This window comes from Brachionichthys hirsutus, chromosome 7 (genome assembly GCF_040956055.1).
Source record: "Brachionichthys hirsutus isolate HB-005 chromosome 7, CSIRO-AGI_Bhir_v1, whole genome shotgun sequence".
Classification (NCBI taxonomy): domain Eukaryota; kingdom Metazoa; phylum Chordata; class Actinopteri; order Lophiiformes; family Brachionichthyidae; genus Brachionichthys; species Brachionichthys hirsutus.
Window position 1 is genome coordinate 8,290,278 of NC_090903.1, and position 20,032 is coordinate 8,310,309.

General features: G+C 45.4%; 2 protein-coding genes across 2 annotated transcripts; both read left to right on the plus strand.

Annotated features, from left to right (window-relative positions):
- Nucleotides 1-799: 799 nt before the first annotated feature.
- Nucleotides 800-10,460, plus strand: washc2c (WASH complex subunit 2C). Its single transcript, XM_068740901.1, has 31 exons — nucleotides 800-943; nucleotides 1,343-1,507; nucleotides 1,642-1,710; nucleotides 1,874-2,047; nucleotides 2,142-2,235; nucleotides 2,322-2,383; nucleotides 2,492-2,548; nucleotides 2,639-2,734; nucleotides 2,867-2,951; nucleotides 3,265-3,324; nucleotides 3,455-3,579; nucleotides 3,684-3,774; nucleotides 3,883-3,936; nucleotides 4,023-4,190; nucleotides 4,280-4,425; nucleotides 4,578-4,688; nucleotides 5,007-5,099; nucleotides 5,177-5,278; nucleotides 5,365-5,472; nucleotides 5,562-5,728; nucleotides 5,857-5,974; nucleotides 6,151-6,268; nucleotides 6,404-6,705; nucleotides 6,794-6,916; nucleotides 7,002-7,103; nucleotides 7,268-7,342; nucleotides 7,611-7,670; nucleotides 8,139-8,357; nucleotides 8,475-9,182; nucleotides 9,277-9,448; nucleotides 9,582-10,460. Exons 1-31 carry the CDS (start codon nucleotides 800-802, stop codon nucleotides 9,722-9,724), a joined length of 4,311 nt encoding a protein of 1,436 aa, XP_068597002.1. The 3' UTR covers nucleotides 9,725-10,460.
- Nucleotides 10,461-12,613: 2,153 nt separating this feature from the next.
- On the plus strand, nucleotides 12,614-19,521 carry zfand4 (zinc finger, AN1-type domain 4). Its single transcript, XM_068741463.1, has 9 exons — nucleotides 12,614-12,812; nucleotides 13,292-13,367; nucleotides 13,828-13,895; nucleotides 14,024-14,210; nucleotides 14,534-14,690; nucleotides 15,082-16,251; nucleotides 16,860-16,911; nucleotides 18,867-18,984; nucleotides 19,386-19,521. Exons 1-9 carry the CDS (start codon nucleotides 12,629-12,631, stop codon nucleotides 19,519-19,521), a joined length of 2,148 nt encoding a protein of 715 aa, XP_068597564.1. The 5' UTR covers nucleotides 12,614-12,628.
- The last annotated feature ends 511 nt before the right edge of the window (nucleotides 19,522-20,032 follow it).

Consider the following 20,032-nt stretch of genomic DNA (forward strand, 5'->3'; position numbering starts at 1 on the left):
TGAATGTTATTATCTACTCTACACAGACAGAGCTGGAGATAGTACCTCCAGGATTAGGACATCACGAGCAACACTTTCAATTCACTTATTAGAAAGGGTTACTTTTTCTTTTTACATAGTGCACGTACAGATCATGCATTAAAACACCGGAACGAATGCTAATCGAACGGTTTATTGCACAGAGAGGGCTTCAACCTTTGACCAGGGGGCAGTGCTTCACTCTGGTTGGGAGCATCATCGGTGATTTATTTGCGCTTTGACATTTCATTGATTCTTTGGAGGAATGACAAACGTCCTGTCACGCTGTTTTATACTCAGCTTTGTGACCAGCGTAAGACGCGAACGAATCTAGGTTTAGAACATTTTCTGTGTAGATGTTTTTTTTTTTTTTTGGTGCATTGTTTTTGCTTTTTAAGTGCTTGAATGCAATAAATTCAGGTTGTCAAATTACAATGGATACTTTGCCCCTGTATGTTGTGATACTAAAATTGTTACTGTACCCAAAGGAGCTTTTATTCAGAGGTAGCTCAATTAGAATGTCTTTAAATTACTTTACGACTACAGTTTATGATTTGGGCTTTGACAGTAGCTTTCATAAAAAGAAATTGCCAAAAGCTTATCTAATAACGTTTTTTGATTCAAGCAGTATTTCAGCTGCTTATCTCAAAGCAGAAACTGAAACATATAGATATGAGGCAACATGAGTTGTAATAAGAATATAGTATTTATTTTGCCTTTGTGATTTATTTAAAACATGCATGTACAATTCCATCAAGTGTCACAAGTGATCTGATTGCAGATGAGCAGGTTGCCGGATGGAATAGTGAATGGCTCAAGCACGGGTGAAAGACTGGAGCAAGACGCTCGGATTTGGGAGCGAGCCTGGACGGTTGAGGAGATGCGGCAGAGCAGTCACAACTGGTCGTTGGCCGCAGACTCGGGAGTAAGTCGGACACTGCATCAAAAGCTCTTTGTTTTCCAAACCGTTAAGTAAAAATCCTGAGTGCATCTGATTAAAATGTGTTCTGCATTGGTGTAATAAAATGAACTCATTGAGTGCCAGCCATTTTCAGCTCAGTTATATGCTGAGTGCCACAGTTTTTGCGCATTTTCCCCGATTTTCCAAGCCCCACAGAATATTATTTACTATGAATAAGTCTCTTCTTTCATCAGGAATAAAACAGTGTTTTGCTATCATTTTTTGTTCTGGAGTTGTCAGGGTTGGCAGTGAATGTTTGGGTTATAAAAAAAAAAACTTATTTAGATTTGAATGACACTGAAAGAGTTAACTCTGGAACTTTTACAATCTTCATGACTGACTTTTTTTTTCTTTTCTTTGCAGCTCTTCCTATTCCTCCAAGACTTCTCCCAGAGAATGCTCTCAAAGACACATGACATTGAGAAGCAGCTGGACAGTCTGATCCGTGACACCAAGGCCACAGACAGCTGCTTGCAGTCTGTCTTTAATGACTTTCTCATGCTTTCCAACACCCAGTTTATAGAAAATGTAATTATACAACAAACGTTTTTCTTAGTTAAACTTCAGTTTTGGAGTTCTGTCTTGTAAACATTTGGGTCTCGTGTGGTGATCATAATCTATCTGGTAAATACAAAGTCCTTTTATGTTGCGTCCTGTCCCAGAGAGTGTATGATGAAGAGGTGGAAGAGACTATGTCGAAGGCAGATGCATTGGAGAAGCAGACTGAACAGGTAGTACGAATTCTTGACCAACCAGTCTACAATATTTTCAGCATTACCATCTCAAAGTGTATCTGGTAACAATAGACGCACAATATATGTGCACACACACACACACACGCGAGTCTGTGTTTCACAATGAAAATCATGTGCTGCTTTTTTGTTTTTTTTAAAGGAGAAGACTCGAGAGCAGAAAGAGGCTGAACTTATTCCGAAGATGCAGGAAGCTGTGACGTACGGCCTGAACGTGCTGGATTCAGCCTTTGAACGTCTGGATATCAAAGCAGGGAACTCTGACTCAGAGGATGAGGAGGTCACAGGCAGAGTTGAAGCCATCTTGGAGCCAAAGGTGAGTTCCTTAGGGCGGGTGGGTTTTTCTGCCCCCCCCCCCCAAGACATGCATGTGATAGCATGTCTTTAATTGACATACCGTCCTTGTCTAGGATCTTTATGTAGACAGGCCACTTCCATATCTGATTGGTTCCAAGGCTTTCATGGAACAAGATGACGTTGGACTGGGCGATCTCTCAAGTGATGGTAATATCCTCATTAAAATCTTTTGGTGCTTATTTATACGCTCAAATGTTTCTTTTTCTCATGCATGTTTCTGATTTTATTCTCAGAAATGTCAGTTGACAGTGACAGAGACAGTGTCGTTGAGAGTGAAGACAGAAAAGATGCAGATGTAAGCAATTTGAATCTTTTCTTTCACTACAGATTTCAAGGATTTTGATTTTTCTTGGGGAAAATAAGCACCTTTATTTATTTATTTATTTATTTATTTATGTTGCAGCATTCAGATGATGACTTTATTCAGGAGGAAGAGGAAGGTCTTAATAATATCACAAAGGTAATAATGCCGCATGCCTGCCAAACACAGAAATCGCATTTTCAAATTAACAACTGTATAATGTCAAAGTCTTTTCCCATGTTCATCCAGAAGTCATCCATGTTGAGTTATGAAGAAGACGGGGAAGACGAGGAGGAGGATTCTGACATATTCGGGGAATCGGATGGGGACGAGGACGACGCAAAGGTTTTGCCTGAGACATTCGTCTTTTTCTGCGTTTTTTTATTTTTAATTTCAGGTTGAAGTCTTTCAGGCATGTTGCTACCTTAGAGAAACTATTGATGTTCTCCCAGCGCGTGTTTTTTCTGCCACATTTAGAACACAGACCCGTCATCTTTTGCTGATGAACTTGCAGCCCGAATCAAAGGTGAACCAGTTAACAAACCAGAGGGAGATCGCGAATGTAAGTCACTCTTATTATCAAGCAGCTGATAAAATATCGCATTTTTGGGGGGTCCTTTTTTAACTCTTTTTTTAACAATTTTTTTTATTTAACAAATTTGAGTTGACATTTAAGTCGTGCATGGAGAGCAAAAAACTAAAAATCAACTTGACTTGTTCAAGTTAGGTTGAAGACATTTCACCTCTCCTCATCTCGTTTGCTCTTCGTGGTTTCCCTGGACCTGCATGACTGAGAACCTCCACACGCGTGTCCTGAGGGTTGTCATTGCATGTGCATGCTCATGGATGTTTCTGTTCCTGTCGTGTCTTATAAGCATTGACCTCTAAGAAGAAAAACAAAGGCAGGAAAGTGTCGAAGCCTGCAAAGCCACAGGGTAGGACATTCATTCATCAACAGTTCCTCCTTTTTTGCATTTAATTTAATTTTCCATTAAATATTTTCGCACCATGCCTATTTTTCCAGGTATGCTTTGCGGAAATGTTAAATGTTCTTTGTATCTGCAGTTGAAGAGGACGACGATGACGACATTTTTAAGCCGCCAAAAATGGACGATGATGACATCGCCCCATTTGGAGGGAAAAGCGGCCTTTTCAGTGGAGGGAGGGGCCTGTTCGATGACGACGATGAGGTAAATTAAATCAACTTTCAAAGCCCTTATACAGCCCGGTTCCGTGTTATGTGGTCTCTGTGCTGCCGCCAGAATTTGATTTGTGCTGCTGTCGTGCCATTCAGGGTGATCTTTTCTCTGAGGCACCAAAGGCTTTTGTGTCTGAAGAGCCAAAGGTGCTTAATGAGCGCTTAAAAAACGATGCTCAAACGCCAGGTAACGCAAACCTTTAACCACAAATGTTTACAAAGATGCATAAAAATGATCAGCGCAAATGCATGGAAACTGACTCGACTCCCACAAAATCTTTATTATCTGTTCAAGAGTCTGACAAACCAGGAAAGAAGAATCCAGCGGGAGCCATTTCAATATTCCCAGGTAGGAATGTTTCCTTGTATGTTAATGTCACTTCCACGCGGCTGCTTCATCATCCTCATTCAAACCACGCTGTATTATTTCTACAGATAATCTGTTCAATTCAGGGAATGACTCTGATTCAGTGGAGAGCAAGGAGAACAGAACCCCAGATGCCCCCAGGCAGGTTCCTACGGGAGCTGGCATTGGTGGAAGTGGGCTGTTTGACGAGGATGAGGGTGACGGCTTCTTCTCTAGTCTCAAAACATCGGATTCTAGTAAGTCTATGAAAGCCAGCGCCGAAGTGCTGCTATTCATGTGGAGTATTCACTACACAAACCTTTGGGTTTATTCTTTTATTTTTCAGCTGGGCAGGAGAAACACAAACCTCAAACTATTGGCCTTTTCGACAACGACGGCGAGGACGGTGATCTGTTTGGTGACAAGTTCAGCTCATCAGCTCAGAGCCAAAAGGACACGGTGGAACAGGATGTTAAACATCCAGAGAAAAAGGTCAAACCCTTCAACATGAGTACTTCCAGTATTAGTAGTTGGAATGTTATGTCTTTTCTGGTATATTTACATACTCTGTAGTTATTATGTAGTATTATTACTGCAGTGGTCCATCTTGTAGTATTATGTTGATAACTTGGTGTTGTCTTTAGATGCCAGCAGGAGCCATCTCTATGTTTGGTCCTGAGACGAAAACCTTGCTCAGTGAGGGCCTGAAAAAACGTCAGCTGTCCACCAGCAAGGGGTCTGAGAAATCTGAGGAGGTGTGAATAGATCATTGTCTGACATATAGACCAGTCAAAAGCTCGTTTGGTGTGTTTTCTAATGCAAGATGCCAAGTTTTGCCTTTTCTTTTCTTTTTTTATACATGTCTGTTCCCATAATTGACTCACCAACTCATTTATCAGGAATGCGTGTCATTAAATGAGCAACTTGCAGCCTGTAATTTCATATGTCAGTTAAATCAAAGACTTCTTTTTATTTTGAACAATTACTTTCTTTCAGTCCTGAACCCTAACCCCCTACTTGGAGTTTAGAAAACTATTTATGTTCCGTTCTCATCTTCATGCGGTGCCTTTCAGAACGGTTCTGCTCCAGATGCAGGAAAGACTGCAGTCGAGCAGACTCGGATACCCCAGACTAGAGGCCTCTTCTCCGATGATGAAGATGCACTGGTAAAGCCCACAAAGCTCAATGAAACGAGCGATCGTTCTGTTTATATGCATAGAGATATAATATGTACCTTCCACAGGGATTTCCAACTATCCCGAAGAGCCAATCTAAACCTGAATCTACAAGCCAAGGCAAACCCAGCAAGGCCCCCGTGTCCTTATTTGACGATGAGGAAGAAGAGGTTAATGTAGAATGAAGTCATTTGTAATTCTGTTGAGCTTTTTTCCCACTGAGTCCAGTCGGATAATGAGCTTCTTCACCTCACAGGACCTGTTTGTGTCTGCGGCAAAATCTCGGCCCAAACGTAATCAGGTCAAGGCCTCCACGCCACAGCCCAGTAAGACCTTCTCCAGCTCCCTCTTCAGTGACGATGAGGTATGAGAACACAAAGGTAGCATCAGGCTGCTGCGTGCTAATGGAACACACAGTATGCTGCATTCATCCCCTGAATATCCGGATTACAGGACCAGTGGATGAGTTTCACAAGCGGTGCAGGAAGGCCAGAGGTCAAGACTCCAGGGATGAAGCCCAGCGCCAGTGCTCCTTCCAGTCTCCCCAGTGCCAAAACATCCCAGAGAAGCGTCTTTGACAACGATGATGACGACCTGTTCGCTCCAACAAAGGAGTCGAGGTATGTACGATCATTGTTAGAAACACGTCGGCTCAGTGTCATAATTCTACCACCATCCTTTACAGAATGGGGGGGGGGGGGGTGGGGGGGTATGCTTTAATCATGTTGTTATGTCTCGCATCTTATAGTCAGAAAATGCCGCACAGAGTTTCTCTCCTGTTTGAAGATGAGGATGATGGAGAGAAAGGAATCCTCTTTGGTGTGAAACCTGCTGTCAACACAGACACACCAGCCCCACCTGCTCAAGTAAGGGCACGCCTTCATTTCTTGTATCTGCAAGAAAGCTAATCTTGCTTGAAGTGTCTCCAGTCCACTTGAGAGCGTTTCGCTCAAGCACAGAGTCGATCATTCCACCGTTTCATCGAGTCATCTGAGATGTGGAGATTATTTATCTTTTTTTTTTAATGACCTCTATTCTTTAGAGACCTGCCTCAGCCACTCAGTCATCAATTCTGTTAGAGAAGTCGGCGGAGGTTTCGGTTTTGGGGATAACAGGAAGGGACGCACCTTCAGAGCTGGAGAAGCCAGCAGCAAAGGGCCGTCGGCCACGCCCCTCATCGCCAGCAGCAGAGGACCCTCAGCCACGCCCCTCATCGCCAGCAGCAGAGGACCCTCAGCCACGCCCCTCATCGCCAGCAGCAGAGGACCCTCAGCCACGCCCCTCATCGCCAGCAGCAGAGGACCCTCAGCCACGCCCCTCACCGCCAGCAGCAGAGAGCAGCAAAAGGAAGAAGAAGCCTCCTGGAGCAGTCAGTCTTTTTGGAGGCATCGATGTTCTTGCCACCACGCAGACAAAGAGCATTTTGGATGAAGATGGCGATGATGAGAGCTTCCTCTCTAAGGACAACCCACCGCTGGATGTTAAGAGAGAAGAGAAAGCAAAAGCAAACGCTGTTAGTTTATTTGATCAGGAGGAGGGGGCTTGGAATGAACCCATATTCACGCCAAGCAAACCCACGGCGAGAAAAGCACTAAAGGTTTGTGTGGCTTCCAGGAAGTGTTTTGAATTATTTGTTTGTATTATTTCCTCTGCGCTTTGTTTTTACATCTCGTGTCACTCTTCAGTCCGCAGAGGAGCAAGCAAAGAGCACACGCGTGTTCCAGGACGAGGAGCTGCTGTTCAGTCAAACGCAGCAGAAGGATAACGACCCAGATGTTGACCTCTTTGCCACTTCAGGAAAAGCTGCCGTCAGTATATGACGTATTCATCTCCTGTCTGCTTGCGCATCTGTTTCTTTTCCGTTTTTCATTGGAACCTGTGTTGGATTTGTAGAGCTCCAAGCTCGGCTCAGTGAAGCCAGCAGCACAAAGTCTGTTTGCAGACGACGACTACGACGACCTGTTCGGCTCCGTTAAGCCACAAGTTCCTCCGCCGGTAGGAATTAGATTCTTTCTTTTTAGAGTCGTGCTGGGTTCCTACTGTATTATATGACATAAATAAAAACCGATGCGTTAAGGATCAGTGCCCTCACCTCCACATTTTTGGTTACTGTGAGATTTGAATCTTTCCTGTTTGTCCACTTTTATTTTCATTTGCAGAAAGTAACAGAGAAGCCCAATAATGCTAAGAGCAAAGCACCAGTGGCAAGTCCAGAATCTGCATCAGAGATCCAGGTGTGTCTGCTGTGATCGTGTGTAGTAAAAATAATCATCCAGGCCGTTTTATTTCATTGAGGGGTAAACGCAGGTTTGCGGCCATGTAGCTTCTTTTTTTTTTAAGGGCTGGTTTTTCCTTGCTGTGTTTTATATCTTTTTCTTTGTTGTGGAAGGTCTATGTAGTACACCTTGTAGTTTAAAGTTTGTGAACGCAGTTTTTGTTCAATACAAGAAATGATTTGATTCGATTAGATTCTTACTCTGATGTAATCTGACCATGCAGAAGAAACCTTCATCAAGTCCGGTAAAACCCAAAGATTCCTCATCAAGGATTGGGAAACTTCACGTAATGTTTTTTGTTTTTATTGAATCAGATTACTTATTTCCTGACATTTCACTTGAAGTCTTTCTTCAAAGCTTTGTATTTCCACTTGCATACCGTCTCTCAAAGTTCCCTCTGTCTGTCTGCTCCAGCAGCATAGACTAGACTGGAGTATAACACTTAAGATAAATACTTGTTTTCATTCTAGTTTGCTTAAATTAGAACCACATTCCTCCTTTCTTTCAGTATTGCATGCTATGACACCTTTTCATCATCAATCATGGCTTTACTTTCTGTCTGAATGATCATGCTGCGTGGAACCACTCGTAGAAACAATGAATTAAGAGTCACTGTTCATTTGTAGATGTATATATTTTTTATATGGACATTCATGTAAGATATTCTTTTGTCAGTGTTCAGGGTCCATGTTGCTTTTTTTCTTTGCCTCAATGAAATAATTGTGTTCCTTACGTCTGATTTGATCATGTTCAGGCCGACCTGATGATCAACCCTGCTGCGCTGCTCCCTGGTGCCGTCCCCAGTCTGCCCGGGGCTGTCGGCGTGCTCCCCAGAACGGCTCCGAGTTCCTCCTCTGGGGTGTCCAGCCTGAGCCCCAGCCCTGCTACAACTCCAATGGGAGCCCCGGCAGGCCATGCAGGAGTGAGTTTTGACACCCCAGTCCGGGTCACAACGCTGCAGAGCACCCAGAAGGTGGGTTTTTGATTCCTTGAATATTAGGTAGAGTAAACAAACTGTTTATTTGTTGCCTTTCTACTGTTTCCTCTGGGACATTATGTGCGTGCTTTTTTTTTTTTTAATGCGTTGCAGACTCGTGCCAAAGTTCCTGCACAACGAAGACCCCAGTCCAGAGCAGCCAGGCAACAAGCAGCCCAAAGAGCCTTAATGGATGAAGATACCCTGGGTGGAGACGGTGCCCGCCCAGACGCCAGTCTGCCTGGTTTCATCTCACCTTTACCAGACAAGCCTCACCTGGCAGATGCCAGTCCAACAATACCTGACTCATCTGCATCCACAGCCTTGCCTGTTTCCACACCGCCTCAGTCTTCTTCCTCTGGAATGACCCCCAGGCCATCTGTGCTGACACTGGCACAATCCACAAACCCTGGAAAGAAAGACTCTCGTAAAGACAGCAGCAATTCTGCCGTGCTGCCATCTTATGATAAGGATGACCTTTTTGGTTCCGACGCTCTATTTGGGGACGCCACCCTCAAAAACACGCCCTCCCCTCCTAGACAAACTATCAATACGAAACAACCTCAGGCCAGTAGCGACTTGGGAGCAGTGAAAGACAAAAGCTTGTCCCCGTCCATTTTTGATGACCACACTGATTACCTTTTTAAAAAGGTCAAGCCAAGGGCATCCACTAAGCAATCCAAGAACTCACAATTTTTGGAGGAAGATGATGATGATGATGGTGTGGACCTCTTTGGAGTGAGCAACAGTCCCACGCCCAGCTCCACAAGTAGTAAAGAATTCAAAAACGGCAGTAGTTTTTCAAAGCAAGACATCTTTCAGGTACAGGTAAGCTTTCGCTTTACTTTGATGACATCACTGTAGGAGTTTCACGTTTGCATTTCTCTTTATTGGCTGAATTTGTTTTTTTTCTCAGGATGAAGTGGCCACTGCGCCCAAAGTGAACCAGAAGCACAAAGAGAAGCCCCTTGATTCCATGTTGTTTGATGACAACATAGACATTTTTGCTGACCTGACAGACACTTTTAAACCGAAACAGACGTCAAAGACGAAGGGGCAGACCAAGTCAATATTTGATGATGACATGGGTAAGGAAAAAAACAAAAAAAAGGCTCCTTTTAAATTCAGTGCATGTTTGATACTGTTTCTCCTCTGGTCTGCCTTTTAAGGACTTGAGCCTATTTAACTATTTAACATGTTTTTTTTTTCTCTTCTTTAAAGATGACATCTTCTCAAGCACAGTAAAACCAGTCACAAAGACTCCCCTTAAACCAGTGAAAATACCACCGTCTCAAGAGGCCTTGTCAAACGCAGAAACAAGCAACATTTTTGATGATCCCCTTAATGCTCTTGGTGGAAACTGAAATGTTGCTTCTCACTGACAGATTTGTACTATTGTTGAATCATTCTTTTGTCCTTTGGATTGTTGAAAGATTGGACACACTGTTGAAGAGAGTATTTATTCATATGAATTCATACAAATTATGTGGTTTATTTTTGACAGATAAAGTCTTAAATGAAAATGATTCCAGTCATCTTTTGACATCGCTTACGAAACGGTCTCAGCATCCGGTCATGACATGGAGCATTTATTAGATACTGTTCATCTTTATACATGATAGCACTTTACAAGCATACTATATGCTTAAGCCTCAAAGCCTGTAGACATTTATATTGTTTTCTTTGTTTAGAAGTTGTTAATCATCTTGGCTTTTCCATGTTGAAATTCTGTGTTTTTGGATTTGTGCCATATCATGGTTAAGAGTCATTGCCTTGAGTCACTGTCTTTTAGGCACTTTGACAATGTTTGTAATGGTAGGAAAATCATCGATTTCTTAACTTTGGTCTGTGAGGAAGCTCATTTTTAATAACTAAAGAGAAACATATTTTATGCTTTATCTGTAATCAGTGTGATTATTTCCAATTCACTTGCTCTAACCTGTAATGTGTCTATTTAGTCTGAAGTCTTGACTAGTTTCTGATAAGAGCAGGACGCCCATTCCAATGAAATAGAACTTTGCATTTGCTAACATTCCTGTTCCATTTTTGGATGGGAAGGGATTCAAGTGTTTTTGCAAAGCTTAGTTTTAAAGCAAAAAAAAAAAGAGATCAATTGAGACTTTTCTTTTAGTATCTTTCATAGAGAACTGGCATGCCTGTTATAAATGTCAGAACCTGATCAGTAAATGGTTGTAAAACCTCCCAAAAGCTGAGAGCATTATTCGTAGAGCACAGCTTTAAGTCCCACAAACATGTAGTTTATTTTATAAGAATGGAACTCGGCAAAGATCTGAAAACCGACACCGCAGAGGGGCCCTGTTGTCCCGCCCATCTTGTCCATCCGCAACGCTCATTGGTTTCTTCTTCTGTCAATCTCCGCGTTAACAAAGGCGTCGTTCGGTCGTTTTTGACAGGTTAAAGGATGTCGCCGACGGCTGTAGACGCTCCAGCTTTTCCTGTATGAAGTTTTAAGAGCTGAATGTGATGAGCGACCGCCTGGATTCGACCGAACGTCATTGCCGGCGAAGCTAACTTTACAGCAGCCGGGACAGGACTGGCGCTAATGGCTGTAGCCTTGTAGCTCGCCTCCGTGGAAGAGAAAGGTGGCCATTGTTTGGGTTGTCGGCTAACATGGCAACGGAAGCTAATGTTAGCGGCGGCGGCTAGACGAGCTTTTGCTCCAGAAAACACTGGTGAGCGGGTTTTACGATAAAATACGAGTCTTAACTTTCTGTGTTGTGAATACGGGGAGGTGTGATGATCTCTGCTGCTGATGCTAGCTGCTACCATTACATTGAGATTGTTCCCATCCCGGTTTATCTCATTGGCAGCTAGCGTTAGCTAACCTCGCAATAAGTTGATTTGCTTTGAATCAAACTGGTCCGATGCTATTAATGTTAATGTTCCACACACGACTAAACACAGCCACAGACATTTAGTACAGCTCGTCTCCTGTAGCGCGACAGAAATAACCTGTTTCATCACGTTTCCGTGTCCTTCAGGCCTGCTGTGCTGAAACACGCAGCGACACGCTTCGTTTTTCAGTGTGTGTGTCTCATCTGTGGACATTGGTTGGCTTTCCTGTCTAAGTTTGGAATAATAACAACATTTGACGTTGATGTGCTTCTTTTATGAATTGCATGCTGCTCGATAGCTTCCAGTACCAGAGCAAAGTAGAGTCGTGATCGCATAATATGAGATCTGATCAGTCAACAACCTGCTCACAGGTAACAAAACACGTAGCATTGTTAACCTAATGTCTACGCAGACTTGGTTCTGAAATATAATGACACTTGAGTATTTTTAAATCCCATTGATCCCCGTTAAAGTGGAAGATCACGGTCCTCGTGCTTTTGTTTGTGCATCTTATTATAGTTATTCAAAATGCCCTTAAACAATACATCTTGGTGATCTCACACATCCCATACAAAAGTATTTATGGTTTGCAAACTGCAATGCTTAAGATTGTAATTTCTGCCTCTAACACAATAAACATGTCCCGGGATACGTAACACAACATCATTCTCATGTTAAATTGGGCCTGTATTCCTTTCTCAGAATGAATGAAAGCATTGATTGGCCTAACCTGCCTCGCGATGCAGAATAAATAATGTAAGGTGTTTGGCGAGTCAGGTGACACAAGGTGACCGTCGGTGTCTCTGAGGCAGGTGCAGAACACAGCATGCCACAGATGAGGCGATCCAACACGCCTTATTATGGCCTGTTAATGCTTCGTTGAATGTTTAATGCAAGAGATGAATGCATGTTCTCAGTTTATAATGTAACTCGAGCACAAACATCTTCACAAATGATTAGAATGTAAGTGTTTTTTGTGTTTTCTGCTTAAACGTATTTTGTTTCTGCTTTTCAAAATGTCATCCAAATAAGTGGCTGCGCGCACGGATTGTGTGAAAAGCTCTCCACAAGGCCTCGTTCATGCCGGCGGAGTCGTGATCAGAGGTTGGCTTTGAGTGCTGTGTGAATACTGAGGTCGTCTGCAAGTGTTAACGGACTATCACAAATGAAAGCTACTCTTATGGGCAGATGCTTAACGTTTCTGGCACTGAACGGAGATGTAGCATCGGTAATAGTTAAAGTAATAAAGCCTTCTAGTAACTTCTGTTTGGTTTTTTTTCCTGCTTACAGATGTGCTCGTCCCGCATTATGCGTGACCGCCATGCAGCCGGTGAATCCCTCTCTCCCTCGTCCTGGGCCGGGCCTTCTCGTTTAGCCGTCTATCCCTGAGGTCTCTTTCACAACTTGGCAAGATGACGGACAGAAAAGAGCCGCCCTTCTTTAACGACGACAGCGTGGGAGCGTTTCAGTATAAGCTCCCCTTCTACGACATTATAGAGCTCTTCATAGAGACCCTGACCGGAACCTGTTTTGAGCTGCGCGTGTTGCCCTTTGAGGCTGTCGTTTCCGTCAAGGCGAAGATCCAGAGACTGGAAGGTACAGAGTTCACTCGTGTGTAATTTACATTTTTATAACACGGATTTAATGTACTGATCGAGTCCGACGGCCGCATCGTTCGATAGACTTGGAGGTAATGAGTAACAAGAGTACTGCATACTTAAAGTGGGTAGCGCTGTTGCCTCACAGCAAAAAGGTTGCAGGTTCAAATCCCACTCGGGACCCTTCTGTGCGATGTTTTTCTGCGTGGGTTCTCTCCGGGTTCTCCGGCTTCCTCCCACCACCCAGACATGCAGGTTAGATTAAAATCATTGCGCCGTCAATTCTTCCGTTTATCTGCAGTTCTGCAGTTCTACCTTTAGGGGGCAGAGATGAATCATCCACCGTAATTCTGCATGGACGCTGATGTTGGAAGCCTTCACGGCTGACCTCCGTGTCAGATTAGTGAGCTTTGAAATACGAGTAGACTCATCTGAACTTCGTTTGTTGTCTCTTCCACCTTCTCTCTGACTGTGAAGGTATCCCTGTTGCCCAGCAACACCTTATCTGGAACAATACGGAGCTGGACGATGAACATTGTCTGCATGACTATGGGTAAATCCATTTCTCTTTCTGTCCTTCAGTAGAATCCCTGAGGTTTAGCAGAGCATTTACTATAATATAATATCATTCTATATAATGGTTCCCATCAGCTCTATAAGATGCTGACCCCACCCTTCAGTCCTCTGCTGGACTCGGATGCTTCTTATTGTTCTGCTTTCCACATGATCTGCTGGTTGGAGCTTGTTTTGCTCACGTATCACTCTGCAGAATGCTTTTAAATGTTTCGCAGCGGCAGATTGGTGGAGTAAGCAACAAAGCATCTACTCGAGCAAATGCTCCACAGTCTCGCACTGAAGTCCATTAGGAAATCATTAGGACTCTAGAAGAGCCTCAGAATGCAGGTCGTTAACCCCGATTCTAAAGATGTCACATTAGGATTATGTGCACAGGCTAATGGGTCAAATACTCTTCACTCATGTTGTTGTGATGATCACTTTGCTTGTGTTTGTAGCATTGCAGGAGGCTGCACTTTGAAACTGGTCTTGGCGATGAGGGGAGGCCCCATTAACACCAGGAGAGGTGAGGAATACACTCACATGCTAGCGGGACCAGGCTAGCTTTATGTAAAAAAATAAAAGCGGTGACTTCCATTATGATTAAGACATTAAAGTAAATATGTATACTTCGTAATCCCCTCTTTTTGTTAGTAACTATGGAGGATCCTATTAAGGATGTGACTGACCTGATGGACGGCAGCAAGGAGGAGGGTTGGGAGAGAATCCTGTCCAACAAGCAGGTCACGTTCGTGGTCTATCGCGAGGGTGACCAGCTAAACCTCTTCAGAGTGGTCGACAGAGGAAGTGGCAGCCTGACCCCACGGCCTGAATCTCTCAGGTGGGAATGTTTGTTTGTTTTCAAACATGGTCACGGCACGAGTTTCATCATGGATCTAAAACGAGCCAGCGTTAGAAAAACCGACCACTGCGTCGAGTTTATCTGTAGGAACGCTGCAAAGAGAAAAAACACGCTCAAATATCAGTTACATATAATACGAAAGCAGCGTGGAGTGGAGCACTCAAGGATTGAGTGGAGGTTTGTGGGTCTTTGCAGCCCTTTTAATGCCCACTCTGGTGAGCTATGCAGGGCCTCCGAGACGACCGCTGGTCAGCTGATGGCTTTGTTCGGGCCACTAATACGGAGAGTGTTTTGTTTTCCAGTGCCGAATCGATGCACAATGCGTGTACTGAGGAGGAGGAGGAGGAGGAGGACGGCGCGAGCTACGCGGCTGCACGGCAGAGCCGCGAGAACTCCATCACGATGAACAAAATGAAGCTGCTCAAAGCCAAGATGGAGGACATGAACCTCAACAAAAAGGTTGGACGTTACCGGATCACTGGGCAACACGCTAAAATATCCCCACCCCTCAGGGCGCAGGTGGAGCCTTCACACCGCGTTCGTGGCGGCCGGATCGATCGGTGTTCCTCTAATCATTAGAGGAACACCGATCATGCTTGAGGAGAGACTTCCATTAGAGTCTAATGGAAGTCTCTCCTCAAGCATGTTTGCTTGTCAATAATATGTCTAATATTGTTCTCACAGAATCCTGGTTATCAGACACCGAACGGAAGCTTCCGTTCTCATAATTAATAAACGCAAGCAGCGTTCATCACTTAGAGAGATTATGCCATTATATATATAATTTCACAGAATGTAAAAACGAAAATGTTCATTAAATGTTGAAGTTTAATTTGTCTCTGTCCTCCAGCCTAAGAAGTTGGCGAAGCTAAAGCCCCGCCCCCCCATCAGCCCACATCCCTTCAGCAGCTCTCTTGGATCTCCCAGCGCACGGCACCATCAGCGCGCCTTTCGTTCCCTCCCCCACATCAATCCGCCTCGGCAGTCGAGTGCACGACTACCTCCAATCGCGGGCTGTAAATCCCCCGGCGCTGCGGCGTCGGCCCAGGTGGCCGTCCACAGACGACCTCCACCGTTCTCCTCGCCCTCTTGTTATGTTCTTCAGGAGGAGGAGCCGTGGGAAACGTGCCCGCCATTTGCAAGTATCAGACCGCCTCCTAAGGTGTCCCGGCTGGACATGGGTGGCACCAGGTCAACGAGGGACTGTGTATACCCTCAGCTGCCGCCGTCGTGCCTCAGAGGTGCGCCCGGTTCCACGTTTGACCCAGCCGAGCCCACAGCAGAGGCAGCCGGGTTCGGTTCGTTGGAGGAAGCTGCTGGGCTGGTGGTGCCAGCGCCACCTGGCGCTCCATTTGGTGAGCTGTCGGAGCCTTTGAGTTTGGATGTGTCCAGGCAGCCAGACGTTGGCGTTTCTCTGCCCCGTTTCTCTGAGGTTGGGGCTCAGCACCAGAGCCCACTCTCCCCTTCCCCACTGAGCTCCTGGACACTTGAAACGGGCGACGCCGTCACCAGCAGAGCCGATCGGACGCTAATTGGCGCGTCCTTTCATATCGGCGCTCCTCCGATGCCCGCTTGTGCCTCACCTTCCACTTCCAGCCTTCGTGCACAATCCTCAGCACGAGCAAAGCACGGCAGCACGACCCCCTACCCCCCGACCACCTCGCCAGCTCATCCACCGCACCTCTGTGGCATTAAAGTGGAGTCCCCTGGCAAGAGGCCAGGCCTCGTGTCTACGCGGGAAGGCGTCGCTAAGGTGGCCAACCGAGTCTACGAGGGCCCCGCGGGATCCCCGAACAACGCTGACCTCTTGACCTCTCGCTCCACAAGAGCTCCAGATGGCTTTAACGCCAAGGACAGCCCTGACGGCAGTCTGGGGCTTGCATTGGCGTTGCCTCCTGCCATTGCCTTGGAGCAAGGCAGCTTTGGCACCAGGCTACCTTCCAACTCAACCAACAGACTCCTTCAGAATGATCTCATCAGACAGTTGTCGCCGGTGCGTCGAGCGGCAGCCTCTTACGTGGTGAGCGCTACCTGTCAATAGTGACTCTTTGATCGATCTCAATCGACGCCATTACCGAAACGCAGAATGTAGCAGGTGCTTAAAGTGAGCGATCCAACCATCAACCTGTTCTTATTGTAGTCGTCTGAGCATTATCTTTGACGGGATGTTCACCGTGGCTAAACATTTGCGCCGTAAGTTCAGATCCATGACTTGGACTTTGTTCTTATCGTAAGCTGCGTATTGTTGTTTGTCAAGTGGGTGAGATGGAAACATAATTTAAATTCAACTGATCCTCAAAGCCCTGCCCTCTAATTAAGGTGGTTATACAGAGACTAGTCTGTAATAACTAATAATAAATGGAGATGGATGAAATATAGGAGTAATTTTTGAGTATCAGGTAATTTGCTTCCCATTTTGTTGATGCGTTTTCTAAATGTAATGTCTGTTTATAGTGATTTCCTTACCTTTTTCTGCGGGACATGTTCCTAATACTCACCTGTGATAGTGACATTTTAATAGTGATATTCTTTCGTGATATTTTACAGTCTTTTACAACGAATCTTGAGGTAAAGTTTTGCAATATTTTTGATTGGCTCTAAAATTATTTTAATCTCGCTTTCTCTCAGCCCCCGAACGCCTCACCAGCTGGGGGAGTCACGGCTTCGTTCGGGAGAGGAGGTGAGAGACCCTTCGTTTTCACGAGGCACTTGTAGGAGAAGAGTCCGTCTTCGTGGCTACCTGCTGTATTTTCAGAATGCTATTAGAGCAGAGGACACGCATTACTCCAAAATGCCGTTCTTGAATGCAGCAGCGTACAGAGGCCTGCTTTTCTTTTCTTCATTTCCTGTGCTGAGTGTTTTTAAATATTCATTATTTCTACAAGTGCAGAGACGGCACACACGAGAACACGCACTTATTTATGCCAGGCTAGGCGTGCTTACACCGTTCACAGAGAAGATGCGTTGATCAATATGCCGCCGTTGCGAGTCAAGGTTCTTCATTTGTCTTTTGATTTTTCGATGTGCTCATCAGTGTTTCCTAGAGGCCGACATTTATTGGTGGCGGCCAAAGACTCAACCGTAAATGGGAGTGAACAGCCCAATTACCGGTAACAAGTGCACATGAAGGACTTGCGTCGCCTCTGCTTTAAAGAAGCAAGCGTGGCAAAACGAATCGATAAAGAAATAAATAGAATCTAGAAAAACAAGCGCCGAGTTTCCTTCGAGTTTTATTCTGAGTTCACAAATTGGCCGATGCTCATCTTCTCGGCAAATCAGTAAAGGCAACCGTTACGTCTCGGGTTTATGCCCGCCAGAATCTTTTAGTACGAAGTCCGGCAGCGCTGGTGAGCAACGGATTACACCAAGTTAGAGTTCACTTGAATTCAGTAATCTATTCAGCAAAAAAAAAAAAAAAACAAGGTGCTAAATGAATACCAAACTGAAAATTGTGTTGACACCGATTGGGAGAATAATTTAGATCTGTTGTATTCCAGCTACATCAGCAAGAACAAAACATCTCATTGTGCGCCGTTAAAATATTAAAACGTTTTCCACTGTCACCAGCGTCTGAGCTCACAAGCGGTACACGAAGCATTTTCAGCGAAGGTACAAACATCGACGCAAGCAACAAGCAGAGAAGCACCAAAAGCACCTTCTGTCTCTCTTTGGACCCGCCTGCTGCTGCAGAAGATGAATCGGATGCTCTTATAAATGACCAAGGAGCAAGGATTATTCAATTGGGACAACCCTAATCCATTCCAATGAAATTTAACTGTTGCACAAGAGAATCTGAAATGTATGGAAGTAGATTCAAGTGAAAATGAAATTAAAACCAGCAGGTTTCATTCAGTAAAATGAATCTTTTTTTTTTTGTTTGTGGTATTTTACTTTGTACTCTAACAGCAGAAGTATCCGAATCGCCAAATTGCAACTTGAAACTGTTGCCTGCTCCAGTGTAACCCGAGCCCGTCTAAAGCCGTGTCTTGTAATTATATTTTTTTACATGAGATCGTCCCGTTCTCTGCGAGCTGCTCCTGCACTGTCAGAGGCAGGTCTTCCTCTTCCTCTTCCTCTTCCTCTTCCTCCTTCACACACTTCATCAACACTTGCTGTAGTTGGTTTGCTTTTCAAGGATTAGCGCCGTTGCTGGCTAGTACTGATTTTGCTGTCAGATGTCTGTTAGGTTTATTCAGACCCGATGCTTGTTTGACAGTCTCCTCCTCTTCCTCCTCCTCCTCCTCCTGCTGCTGCTCTGCTTCCCTCCCTGCTAATATAACTATTTCATCATCCGGTGGTATCAGAGTAAGATGCAGAGTTCTGGAGGCTTTCTTATCCAAAAGAACCCCCCCAAAAAACCTTTGCATGCTCACATTACTCCTGTTATCCATCTCATGTAAAGGAAAACCAAACATGTAGGAGGCTTTTGTCAGTCATGCAGGTTCAGACGCGTAGTTCTTCTCTGGACGAGCCTCCATTGTGTGATTTCACAGCAGGCCATGTTAGACAGAGACCGCTGTGAAAGGTCCCTCCGATCACTGGTCAGGCTGGGGCGAGCGAGAGGAGAGCCGATGCTCACGGATGAACCCGGTTGACCCTGGGCACCGATGCAAACCTGTTCCTTTCTTTCCTCAGGTGCTGCAACACGCCCCCTACCTCCTGTCAAGGCTCCCACAGGCCCCAAGAAGAAGAGCTTCAAGCACTGCTTCCTCTGCGGCAGGAAGACGGGCCTGGCCGCCAGCTACGAGTGCAGGTACAGGCCTCCGTTATTCACCTGCGCCCTCCCTCCCTCCCTTTTCCTCATTCCTCTCCTTGAAAGGGAATTTTTAGTAGAAAGTGGTCTTTTGCCCGTTCCTTATTTTGTCTAGCCGGCGTGGCGTCCCCGTCGGCTCTTGTCCAGGATGCACGCACACTGAATGTGATGTGACCTCTGAGCTCCTGGAGGCGGAGAGCCTGGCTGAAAAGATCGACTGATGCCGCTTGTGTCACGCAATTATCAGTCATGCAGTTTAGTCACTATTGGGGGGTTTCAGACGTCATTGGTGGCGGAATGCTATTGCTCTTCTCACTTCGATACACTAATGGGACTCAAGAGATTTAAGTGCATGAAGTACTGTACTTAAATACCAAAGTATCGGTTATCTCTTCTTTCAGGTGCGGTCACAACTTCTGTGCCGCTCACCGCTACGCAGAGACTCACGCCTGCACCTACGACTACAAGAGTTCCGGACGGAGGTTTCTGCAAGAGACCAGCCCTCTAGTCAGTGCTCCCAAACTGCCTAAGATTTAAACCCTCACCTCTCTCAAAGGGGGGGGGGGGGGGGGGGGGGCGCAAGTGAGCCACAGGCGAGCCACAGGCGAAGCCGACTTGGAGATCCCACCAACATCATTTGTTTCTCACACCCTTTGACAATGTGAACGTGCTCCTTGTTTTGCGTTGCCTGTTTTCATTGCTTACAAACGCAACAAACTGTCCACGTCTGCTCGGCCCACACTGACGCTGTAAGAGTGTTTTTAGGTTTGTCAGTATTTAATCCTAAATGGGAACCTGCTGTTGGAATTTCACTTCCTCTTTCAAGATGATTCTGAATGCACCCACAAGACAGATGGAGGCAGCGACGTGAGCTGGAATGATGTTTTTAGCCTTCTATCGGACCTCACTGCGCTCGCACCCCGACAGGTGGTGCACGGAAACGCCCCCCCCCCCCCCCCCCCAGCACATCAAAACGGTGACATGCAGTCCGCCCACGGGCTCTGCAGATACAAGCCCATGCTTCCAGAGGGGATGCTGAAGCTTCAGC